The sequence below is a fragment of the Clinocottus analis genome, unplaced genomic scaffold (genome assembly GCF_023055335.1).
Source record: "Clinocottus analis isolate CAN_PGR_092001 unplaced genomic scaffold, fCliAna1.0.p SCAF_1, whole genome shotgun sequence".
Lineage (NCBI taxonomy): Eukaryota > Metazoa > Chordata > Actinopteri > Perciformes > Cottidae > Clinocottus > Clinocottus analis.
Genome location: NW_027175820.1, coordinates 16,236,791 through 16,251,316, shown reverse-complemented (window position 1 = coordinate 16,251,316; position 14,526 = coordinate 16,236,791). Strand labels below are relative to the sequence as shown.

General features: G+C 38.3%; 1 protein-coding gene across 1 annotated transcript in view; it reads left to right on the top strand.

Annotated features, from left to right (window-relative positions):
* Positions 1 to 9,133, top strand: part of esrrga (estrogen-related receptor gamma a) — a 74,162-nt gene extending 65,029 nt beyond the window's left edge. The window contains exon 9 of the mRNA XM_068594045.1: positions 3,365 to 9,133. Within this exon, the coding sequence (XP_068450146.1) occupies positions 3,365 to 3,609 (245 nt within the window). The 3' untranslated portion in view covers positions 3,610 to 9,133. The remainder of the gene's footprint in view (positions 1 to 3,364) is intronic.
* Positions 9,134 to 14,526: the final 5,393 nt, after the last annotated feature.

The window sequence follows — 14,526 nt, the reverse complement described above, 5'->3', positions numbered from 1 at the left end:
TCATGCACATGCAGAAAGTATTGATGTGTTGTTTTCCTGTGGGCTATGTGACAATCAATCTCTTGGCCCTCCCTATTCGTGTGTGTTTGTCAGTCTATAAATGTTGCTGGCTGAAAGTTGAGAAAGCTGGCTGGTTCGGCTGGTTGGATAACAGTATTGATGATCATGACGTTGTTTATGAATACTTCTTTGGAAAACAGGTTTCACATACGTGTAATTCATGTTGCCTCTAAAACCAATGACCTGGATGGGTTTACAGGTCTGGTCAAAAGAGAAAGAGTGTCCTAAATATTTAAGATAAAACTGATGTTTTAGGTACACCTCAAAAAATATATTGCAATACAAAACAACACTATGTACCGTATTATATTCAATTATTGCTAACAATACTTTAGATTAATTAATGATTGGTTCATCTTTTGGTCCTTAACATTTCCAACAGGAACTATTTTATTTTTGCAAAGATATAAAACAGAGAAAGCAGCAAAACTTGACATTTGACAAGCTGGAACCAAGGAAATATTTTTGCTTGATAATCTATTGAATCAAAATGTTTAATCAGTCATCAAAATGGTGAACAAATAATTGTATGTTATATATATAGAATAAATGATAAATCAACTGATCCAACCAGCTCAGAGTCACACACCCACACACGCATACACACAAGCTGAAATTCCTTTGCTAGTTTGGCACATGCAATTTGTGGAATAATTCTCAATCAAAAGCTTACTGTACCTCACTTTTGAGAAAACTCAAGAAATAGTTTTAATTTTTAACTGATTGAAATCGAAACAGCTGACGCCAAAATAGGAACTTTGCATTATTGCCCAGACTCTCTTACTGCTCTTCAAGACAACAGAATGCTAGCATTAGCATTTTGAAGGGCACTGACACTAATTAATTCACAGGATGCTAATCGTCTGCATTAATGAAGCCAAGCCTTAAGAAATGTTAGCAAACGTGCCCCACATGTAAAGACAGCTAAACTAGCCATGGGAAACAAGAGGCACGTGTGTGTCGGTGTGTGTGTCTGTGCATTCATTTATGTGTGTGTGTGTGCATTGTGAGTTTCATGTTAACATGTGCTTGTGCTCATTAACGTCTGCTGTTTTTCTTGTGAGTGTACTGCGGGTCAGAGCTCGGGAAGCAGCCATGTCTACCAGCGTTAATGCTAAACGTACAGTATTAATCAAAAACAATGTGAAACTCATTAAACTTCATTTTAATGTATGGTCATTATAGGCTGCACTTCAGGTAACCACTTATTAGAAATCCAAGAATAACGAGGAGACAGGAATTGTTTTATAATTGCGACCAGAAGTAACACTCATACATTTGTACATTCAGCACATTCATGTTTTTATGCATTTGTTTCACTTTGCAGTCCATACGGTACAACGTTTATTTTGTGGTTTTATTTAACAAGAGACACTGCATAAAGGGGCAGCTAAATATTTAGCATGAAAATGTTTGCGATATACTGACAAAATAGAGATATGATAAACCAAAGTTTATATTGTATGTTGATTATATATTTAACCCTAACAATTCACCTCATTAACCTCAATCAACGCTTTTCACTGAGCAAAATACTGGCAATTTTCTTTTTTTTTTAATCCAAATGCTTGGACCACCCACTTATTTAAACTGGGAGAAAAGTTTTTTAAAAAACAGATAGAGTTTTCTATTGATCCCTTTAAAATCCAACTCACTGACTGGTCTGGTCCTGCATACTGATACATGCATTACACTCTATAGATCCAACACTTTGTATTTGATTGTGTTTGTGTTAGCATGGACTTGAATGTGTGTGTGTGGCTGTGTTCACACATTTTATGTTGACTTTATCTGCACAACATATTTTTCATGATTCACTTACCATAAAATGTATGTTTGTCTATGTCCAGACTTTCTTTGCCGAGGTTGCTAGTGTGTAAGTGTGCTTACATTCAACAGGTGTGAGCATGAAGTACAGTACCACAGCATTGTGTTAAATGTCCCACATACACTCATACTGTAGATATTATCCCCTCTGCAGATCTACTTTGTGTGTGTGTGTGTGTGTGTGTGTGTGTGTGTGTGTGTGTGTGTGTGTGTGTGTGTGTGTGTGTGTGTGTGTGTTGGGATCTGGTGGCCTATCAATAGTTGCCTTGTGATTATTATTTAACATGCATGTAGTCATTGATCGGAGTCATTGATCGGAGGTTGCGAGCTAAAGGCCAGCTCACATTAAGACTTTGCCTCCCTAAGGGGCAATATGGAGCATTACTATTGAGGGACATTCTCAGCCTTTACTGCCACATATGCTAAAACACACCTTACATGCCAGCTCAAAGAGAGATTACAGATGTGTGCAGCCAAATGCTTATACACACACACACACACACACACACACACACACACACACACACACACACACACACACACACACACATAGACACAGACTCTACGGTACTGCTGCATCTCTTCATCGTTCTACAAGTCCATTTCTTTTTCTCCTCCCACTCGTCTCTGCATGTCCATTCATCACCCCAATAGATCCACACTGTGGAGGCAGAGAAAGCTCCTGATTTTAAAGCCTCACTCCTGGATTTAGTTCTTTTTACACAGCAATGCTAAAAAAAAGTACAGGCATTTCAAACTAAAGCTAAAACTATTAAAAGTTTTTTTTTAAAGGGATGTAGAGAAGTATTTTTGCACTTTTTTGGTATACTATGTCATGATCCCACTTCACTAAAGATAGATAGATAGATAAATACTTTATTGATCCCCAAAGGGAAATTCAAGGTCCAAGTAGCTTGACACATCACACAACGTAATATATACATACACACACTATTACAAAAGATTTACAAAAGATTGTCCAAGAGAAAAATTACTAAAAGACAAGAACAAATTGGATGGAGGGAGGGGGCGTGTTGTGCAGGCTAACATAGCCAGTAGCCAGTAGGGGGGAGTAAATAAATACATACTGAGTTGTGACCTGTCCGTAGCATCACTGCATTGAGCCTGTTTGGAGTTTAGATGAAATCTTTAGCACCTCACTCACACAGCAGACAGAGGGGGCACAGGTACTGACGGAGACACATACTGTTTGAGAGTTGTGGGAGGTTTCTGCAATGATACACCTGCCAGCCTTTGATGCTGGAAAATAGAACAGAACATCAGCTTTTCAGTCAGCAAAAGAGGCTGAAAAAGACGCCTTTTTTTTAACATGTTCTGATAATAATTAAATCAAATCATAACCCCCTATTATCATTTTATTGATGTGTTTCATTGTACGATACTACATGTATCTTTTCAAATATATTTTGTTCATATTTAAAAAATGTTTGTGTATTTGTTTTCCACCCTTCTCCAGACTCCATGCATATTGAAGATGTGGATGCAGTACAGAAGCTTCAAGATGTGCTCCATGAGGCCCTGCAGGACTATGAGGCTTCCCAGCACCAGGAGGATCCCCGCCGGGCTGGCAAGCTGCTCATGACCCTCCCTCTCCTCCGCCAGACCTCCACCAAAGCTGTGCAACACTTCTACAGCATCAAGCAGGACGGCAAAGTCCCAATGCACAAACTCTTCTTGGAGCTGCTGGAAGCCAAGGTCTGAGGACAGGAAAATAGATTGAAGGACAGCTAGGCGCCAGTCCGAATCTCACTTTGAATGACCTCTTGCTCTTTTACACACACACACACACTCTTACACGCACACACACAGAAATATGTTCCTGAAGTACTTCTGCTGACCCCCTCCCCTATGAATAAACACCTAAACCTCTTACCTGAACCCCTGAACCTCCAGCATCTTTGACAAACGGGTGCTCACTTGACCTTTTGTTTTGGGGGAAACATGCTGACACAGACTGACATGACCCCAATATTACCAAGGGAAGAAGATATTTCCTTTTAAAACTATTTAAAAAATCACTCAACAGTTACCACGGTGGAGCCGAACATTGAAGATGGCAAAACTCTTATGCATTTAATAACGATTAAGATGTTGTTAAAAGACATGCGCTTAAATGAGGACACATTTAAAAGAAACTAAAAACTCTTAATTTTAGTTCTAAGAGACTTTACGACTGCACTTGTGTCTCCTTTTCCCTCCCCATTTCCCCCAACAGAGTTTTTTAAGTGTTCAAGAAGAAAACGAGTGGAGGAAAAAAAAGAACACGAAAGAACTATTAATGACGTTTGTTGTCAAATTACATGTACATTGAAATTTGGAAGGATGGACAGAAAGAAAAGAAGAGGAGATTTGCCCTGCCAAAGAATGGAGCTCATCCATTCAGAGGATGCCAGCAAACTGGACTGTCATAACCCCAAACTGTTTCTGGTTTGATCTACTGGTGGCTTTCAATGCTGGGCCTCCAGAGTGCTGCTGGTTTTCTGTTCCACCAGGTATGTACAATGTGTCAGGTTATAATGAAAACCAGCAGGGCCAGGGTCAGGATTAGAAACCACTGCTGTAAACACTTTCTGGTTCTCCCTAAATTCAATTCCTGGTTTCCCATGACTCCCCTACTTCGACCACAACTTTACTATTTGTTGAAGACCTTGGCCTCCCACAACTGTCAGTATAACCATAGAATCAGTGTTTGCACACTCGATGTGGCTGAAAATGTTTCCAAATATTGAAACCACTTAAAGTGTGATTGACTGATAGAGTTCATGAGTCAAAACATGACTGAACAAGAAAAGACTTGATCTTTACTGTCAAGAATTGATTCCTGCTTGTCCCGCTGGTAGACGTAGGCTCAGTCCACATTCTCTGTAATTATTCTGTCGAACACTCGTCTTGTGTTTAGACGTCTGTTTGAAACCTTCTCAGCCGCGCAGTGGCCCGGGTTTGTTGCTCTCCACACACAAGTCAGTAGAGATTTGAGTCCGTCAATGTGCCATTAAGAATAGTCCAGCCCGTGCTCATTACCCAAACTCGAAAAAAACTGTCCCTTCAGTACTATCCTCCTTGCTCTGTTGCATTCACAACTTCCAGTGCGTCTCTGGCGTCAGCACAGAGCTATTGTGGTTCATTCAGGGAGTGATGGGGTCGCTTCAGTCACTCAACGCAATACAAACCAGAAGGAAAGGTGTGCTGACAAAACTGATTGAAGAACAACTATTGTTGCTTTCAAGCTCCTTATTTTTTTCTTTATTTATATCTTGAAAATAATCTTAGTGATGAAACCAGTATTAGGGTTGTAAATAACTGTCATCCTGTATATGACATATAACACGGCTTTGTTTTTGTTATTAATATTGTCTTCTTAAAACTGAATCAATCAATATGTCTTTCCTTTTTTCTATCAGCTTGACCACTTTCAGCAATTATCATATATATATAAATATAACAAGTAATAATGTATTAACAAATCAGCGTTTATCTTAGAAAACTCTGAGCAATAGTGGTTTTAAAGAAGGGGTTTGTGCATATGGACTAAGTCTGCAATATTAACATAACGTGCCAGTCTTAAATTTGGAAGAGAGAATGGGGAGTTTGTAGCTTCTCTTTTTCTCTGTGTAATTTGCCATAAGGTATTAGATAACAGTCAATATTTCCTTTGTGAGAGAAAGAGGGGAACAAATAGGAACCAGATATGTGAGGATGGGATGTTAATGCTGCTGTCACAAAAAAAAACTCTGAAGAATGGTTAACATGAGGGCTGAAGCAGCAACACAAACAGCAAAAAAACTAAAAGATCCAACATCCAGTTTGCAATTATCACACAGCTCTGATGTGTGCACCACATCTTTTGACCAGGTTCTTTTTGCTGTCACTTTTAATCTGATTGAACCAAGACAGTTCTTTGTTTAAAAACCAATGTTTCGTCATACACAGTTTTTGTCTTCAAAGATGTTTCTGAGTGTGGGGACCGTCAGAATAACCGAAATCTGGATCCGTGCGGAGGGAAACATGATCAAATATATAAAACACCACAACGGCTGTTTCATGTTCGCTCGCTATTCCACTTCTTGTATATGTTGTTGTGCTGTAATGATGGAAACTAACCATCCAAATAAATAAAGTGCATTAATCAAATTAATAATAGGTAGTCTTAAGAATAAATTGCATAGGGGGAATATTGCAACTGGTTTTTGCTTATCTTGTCTACCAGTTAAAAGAAAACTTAAAATTGACAACATTAACTGTATTTAAAGTGGACACCCAGAAGTCTCACAAATAGCATTTTTAAAAATGTAAATTTGACTCTCTAAATTAATTAAACCTGTAACCACACAGACTTTTTTGAAGTCAAAGTCAATAGTTCTTAGCTGCAAGAAATGGAAAGCTGAGCTTATAGGAAGCTGTCTGACATTGTACAGTCAAGTGAAGAAACATTGATTCCATCGTTTGAGTGAGACTCTATGGCCGACAGATCACAGCTGTAACGGGCGAAGACAGTTGAGGGATTTTTTTACGTCACTGTTTATGTTATTTCTAAAACCGAATAAGAATGCCAAAATGTGTAATGTAGTTAACGGTGTAATCTAAAATGGCAACAGCAGAGGAGTGCTGCAGTTTAAGTATAGTTGATCTCTAACATGACATGCTCTGTATCAAACATCAGTAATATTAGTAAGGGGTATTTTCTCAGCCTTCTTAAACATTGTATATTGTAAATTATACAGATTATAATTCTAACATAAGACATTTTATTGGAAACAAAATCGAGAAAAAAAGAAGAAAAAAAAATGTAGCTCAGCCTCGATGTGTGTTTCATGTTCGCTGTTTTTTCTATCAAGAAAAAACCCTGTTTCTTTAGTTTTATCTGTTTTTTTGTTTTAAAGTCTTTTTGTTTGATCCTTTCCTCCTCATTTGAGTCCTCTAAGGAGTTGCTGTGTACTTTTTATTGTGGTGATTCCCGTTCTTGTGCTGTGTGCTTCTTCTTTAGACAACACAGAGTAGAGTAGAGGCCATGTTGTCTGTCTGTCGGATCAGTCCGCCGGGGGTCTGGACACCGCTTTCTCTCTCAATGAAGGCTTTCAAATAAGGTTCTTCTTCTAGAAACTAGACCACCAAGATCAAATTAAAGTATTCATCTTTACCAAACTCTACATAAATAACTAAATATTTAGTATCTAAATGAAGAAACAACATACAATTATTAAAAGAGGGATCATTTGTGTAACTTTCCTGTAAACAATATACTGTATATCTTTAGGTTAAAAAACGGTAATAGGAAAAGGACATTTGAGTAATTCAGAACTGTAGGTGACTCTTTTTTTGATAAACTTGCTGTACATAACTGCCTTCCATGCAGCTCGGCTCAATCATCTTTACTGTTTCTGCAGTCAAAAAGAGAAAATATGAAGATGAAAAACGTTTCCCTCATAGTTGTGTCCCGTTTTCAGTTCATTTCCAGAAAGATATTTTGTTTTACAACAAAGAGTAAAAAGTGATCGAACAGTGGAAATTTAGGATGATTTTTTTTTTGTAGGTTGATGGGAAATGTTAAAGAAAAGCTCAACATGTTTAGTTTGCATTTGCTGTTTCTCTTCACCATGCACTCATTACATTGTTCTGCTTTGGCCCCAGAATTAAGAACTCAAGATTTAAACTCAAAGTCTCCTTTAACGAACACATGTTACTCTCCTTGTTTTGCCTCTTTATACACATGTATAGATTCTGTGCTACAAATAGCATAAATTCTTGCTTGGACTCTCTGTCTTAAACATTGACATGTAATCTGCAGAAACATACATACAAATAATTTAAGGTGCATATAAAAAGCATTAGGCAAAATCCCTGATGACGGTTGAATTTCCTTTTTTGATTGCAAGTCGTCAGACAGATAGTGTTTCTTACCACTGTACAATAATCTACGAATAATTTATGTAGGAAAGGTGCTCTTTTCTTACTATTGTTTCTCTTCTGTTGTTTTTATTTATTTGTCAGTTGTCAAACCAATGCTGTGTACTTCTGATCAATTCAAGGCGATGAAAGATGTTACACATCTCCCTGAGGTGATTAAGGCTGAGCTGGATTTGATTAATAGCCACATTTTAAAATGAACAAAGTTACATTTCTAAACTTGTAAATTCTGATATGTAGTTATTTGTGTTTCATGACAGGGAATTGGTTCACCGTGTGCAACTTTGTTTTGCGAGTAAAAAATAATAAATCTACCAGCTAAAATCAGGAGGGAGATTGTGTGATTATTTCAGTGGTTTTGATGAACTTGCTGCTCATAGCCAAGATATTATTTAAATGTACAAGGCGATGGTGTTTTCATACTTTTTTTTCGAGTTAAGAAGCAATATTTTGTGACGAGACAAGAGCTGCACTTGTTTTGGGTTAAACATCTAAAAGCTGTTAAAGCTGTTAAAATAATCCTGTGGCTGAAGCTAAAACCATATAAATGACAACAAACCAAACTGGTATTTTCTATGAAGAGTGTTGGAAGAAGAACTGTCTGGGTTTTTTTTTCGATAGAAAGAGTTTGACCTAGTTGCACTTCGGGCACCATGTTATCGCCCTCATCTGGAACTTGGATCCATTATCTGCAAATACTCTATGTAGCAGTAGTTTAGCTGGAACAGAAGGACAAGTCATGTAGGCATAGGGACAAAGCAGGATTGTCCATCTATGGCTGCCCCTGAAATCTGCTAAGGCCAAACTGTGTCTATCTGCAGCTCTAGTGTTTAGTCATTTAGTTGTATTTATTCCCCAAATGTAACTGCCACTTGTGCTGTGGCTAACCCTGCAGTCTGAATTTGCAAATGTGAAGAAAAATATTTAAAGGGGAGAGAACGATGACACATTTGGATACAAAGGATATTTAAAGATTGAAAAAAAAGCCTGGCGTGGTGGAGAAGAGTTGTGTTCGAGAGAAGACCCTGTAGTGTTATTAAAAACATGTCCGTAGATTTTAGATGTGCTTCACATCAGTAAATGAAAAAAAAAGAAAAAAAGAAACGATAACCTGTATATTTTTGTGACGTGTATCATACAAGTGTGCTCCAACAATAATGTCCATTTGTGTAAATGTATTTATTTCACATTGTATATATTGTTCAATGCAAAAAGAGAGACCTATGATTCTGTAACTTAAACTACTATGGGTTGAAACATTACATGTGTTACTCCAGACTATGCCTTTCAGGATTATTACAGTAGAGCAATATCAATTAAAACCAGGCTTCCAGTTTTGACACCTGTCTTTTGTCTCTGATTTATACACACATTTCTTTTTGAGTGTTAACAATAACTACATAATTTACGAGATAGTTCACAGAGCATGCATGCTAGTTTCCAGCGGTGCTGTACTTCTCAAGATTATGTTTACACCACGCTCAGACAGACAACAGTCCTGCAAAAAAAAAAACGACCTGGCCCCATTTATTTGAATGAGGCCGGCAATGCAGCAGAGGTGCCAACACAGAGGGCGTTTTGTTTGTCCGGCAAGAAAGTTGAAGCTGTACTTTTGCAGCATCAAACAGGAAGGCCTTGTGTTAGCCAATCAAGCTCAGATCTGTTATTCAAACTGGACTTCCCAGATTGAATTTCATGTCTTATTGATATCTGAAGCAACACGCCCCACTTACTATGATTCTTTTCCATTCTGAACGCAACTGCAGCTTCACCAGACACCATTTTGTGACATACATTGACTTAGTTCCACCTGAAGCACACCTGGCCAGAGTGAGAGTTGACTTTGTTCAAACAATCTAACAGGGCAAAAGTACAAAAACATTGAGTGCGATTGATAGCAGTTGGGACTTTTCATACAAGGTGAGGAGCCCAGTAGCAAACGGAGACTCTCTAACTCCAGTGACCCTATCAATGGGATCATCAACAAGAAATACACCATACACACTAAGACAATTTAAACAAGTTCAAGTGCTTTGTAGTGCATTTTTAGCAAACAATCAAAGGACAAAACAACTGCAGTAGGAGAGCATGTTTATCATATATTTTGTAAATGCAAATGTATCCATTAGTTCAAACATGGACTTAAAGGTGAGCGCTATGCCACTGTCATAATATGTTTGCTTCTATCCTTTTGATGTGAAGTAAAATGAAAGAGAACAGTGGGGATTGAGTGCAAAGAGTAAAAGGGAGGAGAAGAGAGAGGTGCGATGGGGGAGAGGAGGAAAAAGGAAATGGTAACAGCTTGCTCCGGTGGGTGGCTAACTACTGTCCATTCTGAATTATATTGCCAAGGGCACTAAACTCACACACACACACACACACACACACACACACACACACACACACACACACACACACACACACACACACACACACACACTGATGTACAACATTAAATAGAAGAGTTTTTACAAAAGCAACAAACATGACTAGAAAACCAGTCAATAAAAGCTTTGCAAACTTAATTTGTCACTTTATTTATGTAGAATTAACTGTTGTGTGTTAAATTATTGTTTTACAATCCTTTACTATTTTTACCTCCTGCTTATGTTTTCTTTCAGTTCCCCCTTTTTTACTTTATTATTTCTTGTTTTGTCAACCTTGCATACTTCCCTTTGTATCTCTCTCTCTCATCTCGCTCCCTCCCTCTCCTCTAATAGCCAGCAGCAGTAAATGGGACGCAGAGGCCAGATATTTAATGTAGCAGAGAGCCGTGAAGAAGCCTTTTTCTAACAGGGGGAGCCCTGACCCGCAGGCAAATATTTTTCAACCAGATGACATAAGAAGATATTACCGGAAAAAGAGCAAGATTTTTATTCCTTTTTTTTTTTTTTTTTTTTATCTTTCCGCAATTTCTCACTCTCTTTTCTATTTGGGTTGCTGACTGCTCAGCCGGCTCTTTGCACATACGTTTTATTTTACTTGCTCGCCTTTTGGAGTTCATTTATTTTATTTTATCTTTGATTCATTATTATGATACGATAAAAGCTACTTGAGCATTTCAGCTGCTGAGGGGCTCTTATCGTTAACCTTGTGGAACGCATGTAAGAGTGGGCTCCACACGCCGCATCGCTAATGGCCAACTTAACTCCTCTCTTCTCCTCCTCCACCTTCTGTCTTCATCTACATCTCTCATTCTATCTCTGTCTTTCTCTGAGCATTATTCATCCCTTTATCGTGTTCCTCTGCTGTCTCCTCTTCTCTCTCATAATCAACTCCTACTATATGTATAGTGTTTATTTAACAAATTTTTCAATTTCTGCACCTATTTTTCAAATTGGTAGAATGTCTTTTATATACAAGAAAATATGAATCAGCACAAGTCTATTCTAGTCTACTCTGCATAACTGACCAATGAACGATGCAGCTCTTTGCACTAAAAGGAGGATACAACCTTGATCTGTCACCGGTAATAATTGTGATGAGCTGTGTTTTTCTGTGGTTAAAAACTCAGTGGTCCGATACGATCATTTTAGTCACCACAGGCATTTCATCCATACAGACTTGATTTTGGGGGTCCCACAGGGTTAATTTTTCGGCCCCATTTCACTCTCCATTTACATGCATAAAGTTTCACTGTTATGCCAATGACGCACAGTTATAGCTTCCCATAACACCTAATGGCACCATTAGTCTGAACAGTTGTCGACGTTGCCTTGCAGCTATTGAAGTGTTGAGCGTTACCGATATTTCCGCAACTTAATGAATCCGAAATCCAAAGCATCAGTTCATTTTTGATTCAAATAACTTCATGACATTCATTTACTATAAATTATGCACACTTTCAAAGACAATTCATTAACAAGGGAGGTTTGATGGATACAATTTGATGGCGATTTCAGTTTTGATGAGACAGCATTTGTGGTCACATTAATCAAGTTAAGCTACTGTGTGTGGCTGGAAATCACTTCACGCAACAAAATATCATCCATTTCTAGAATTTGACTTAAATTCGACTGGTGACTACAGAACGTAAAGCCTTTAACAGCAGTGCTGGTAATTATGCTGGGTTGGACATGATGAGCAATGAGCCATGAGCACCATTCAAACTCAACAAGTAGTTCTAATTCAGATTGAGAATCAACTTTATTGTCATTGCACATAGTACAAGTACTGTGACAACAAAATGTAGTTTGCATCTGTCCAGAGTGCAAAAGAAGCAGTTAAGGTGCAGTGCAGTGTGGTGGATAATATGATATAGACAGGTTTTTATATTCTATGTATTTACATTCTATTCTATGTACATTCTATGTATGTTAAGGGGGTTAACAGCTGAGTGGAAGAAACTGATACGTTGGGCGATTTTCACCACCCTCTGCAGAGCTTTCCGGTCTGAGGCAGAGCAATTGGCGTACCAAACTGTGATGCAGTTTGTAAGGATTCTCTCGATGGGGCAGCGGTAGAAGTTCACCACTATCAGAGGAGACATGTGGATCTTCTTCAGTTTCCTCAGGAAGAAGAGACGCTGGTGTGCCTTCCTGACCAGGGTTGAGGTGTTTAGGGTCCAAGAGAGGTCCTCTGAGATGAGAACACCCAGGAACCTGAAGCTGGAGACATTAATAATAAGATTGAATTCAAGGAACACAGAGAAAAGCTAGAATTTGAGGATAACACTCTTGAAAATAAGCTTTTGTCACATCCAGTCTGCTGCTGAAGATTTTGACCATATCTGAAAAACTAGAGGAATGATTATGGTCTTTTGGCAGCGGGTAATACAAATTAATACATATTTTGTTGTTGTTGTTATTTGTTTTTTACAAAATGCAATGCAGATTATTCGTAGTGGTAGAAGTTCTTGCAGTTTATTTAGAAATCTGTGATGTTTTTTTGTAACAGTTACACAAATGGACAACTTCATTCAGACATCATACCGGAGTCTTTCATTTTAGAGTGGTTCATATTAGGTTTGTGAGAAAGCCTGGATGTGATTTCTGTCCTAATATTGTGCCAAACTGGCTAAGTCTCCAAGGGTAACCATATCTGTTTTAGGGGCTGTGACCTGTAAAGTGCTAATGTGTGGCAGCTTCACACTCGTGGTGTTTCTAAGGCCTGTTTTGGGGCTATTTTACGCTTCTTGTGTGTATATGCAGTATATATTTATATATGTGTATTGTATATATATATATATATATATATATATATATATATATATATATATATATATATATATATATATATATATATATATATATATATATGTGTGTGTGTTTATGTATATGTATTTATATATATCTGAGTGGGTTGTTGTGTGTTCATTTTGGCATGTAAGATATACAAATGTACAATCTTGAAGGGTCCACATGTGGCAATATGTAAGCACAAATTGTATCTGCGTACATCTTTATATGCCTTTGTGTGTTTTGTGTGTGTGTTTTTTGGGGGGAGGGGGGGTGGAGGATGTTTCTGTGTGTGTGTGTGTGTGTGTGTGTGTGTGTGTGTGTGTGTGTGTGTGTGTGTGTGTGTGTGTGTGTGTGTGTGTGTGTGAGTTATCCCCATATCCTCTTGTATCAGTGGGTTCCCTTGGGTTTCACAGGCCTAGTGACATGGACTCACGGTGGTAATGGCCTTTCACAGTATCTAGCTCCCCTGACACACACACAAACACACACACACACTCACATAGACACAGACACAGACACACAAACATACACACACATACACAAAAACACACAAAGATGAGCACAGATGGAAAAGAACAAAAAAATTAAAACCTGGGGTATACATATACACAAATATATGAGTGTACTTTAAAAAAAATTAAGTGGAGACATGAGAGAGGTTGAGAAATGACATGAGAGTCGTGGCAAGAGGAAATGCCGGGTGTAACTTTTCTCTCTTCCACGTCACTCTTCTTGTTTTTCTTTGTCTCTCCTTTCTTCTCTCCTTGTCCCGTGCTTTCCAATGACCCTCTCTCCATCAAATCACACATGGCCTACTTAGCTTACATGCTAACTAACGTTCCACTCTACTGATAATTTATAGCCCCTCGTTTGTGCAATCCTTCTGTGATTTACGTGTTCTATGTTCTCTCCATCTTTTACACTTTGTCTCTTTCTAATTCATTCTTTGATCTTTCCGTCATTCTTTTCGTCAGTCACTTTGAAAAAAATCCTATTCTCTGTAACTATAAATCACGTGTGTTCCATTGCTTCACTTCTATCTCTCGCTTCTTTCCATTTCTTCAACATCTCATTCTCCTGTGTCATCCAATTCTCCATCCTTTCCTCTCTCTTTCCCCATTTTGCCGCTCATCCCTTCATCTCGTAGGGTGTAAAGTGGCTTAGGTGGCTGCGCGTGGCTGCGCTGCATGTGCAAGCTGTAAGAGGGTCAGCTGTCTATTTGCACTTTTAACGTCTTAACTCTATACGATGGGCCATTTATTTTCACTCTCTCCTCTCTCTTTCTGTCTCTCTCTTTCCCCCTTCCCATCCTCTTTCTGTGTCTATTGCTCTCTATCTCTCTCTTAGGACAGTAAATGTTTTAACTCTCCATTCTATGGGCCATTCATTAAGTTAGTGTACTTTAATAAATAGTCTGACGTGTCACTGGCCAGTGAATTAGTGGCACTTAAAATCACCCACTAGTGGTCAATAGATAGCTGGAAGCTTTGATATGCAGTGGCCATTTTTCCTCAGAAAACCAATTAGAGCTTAT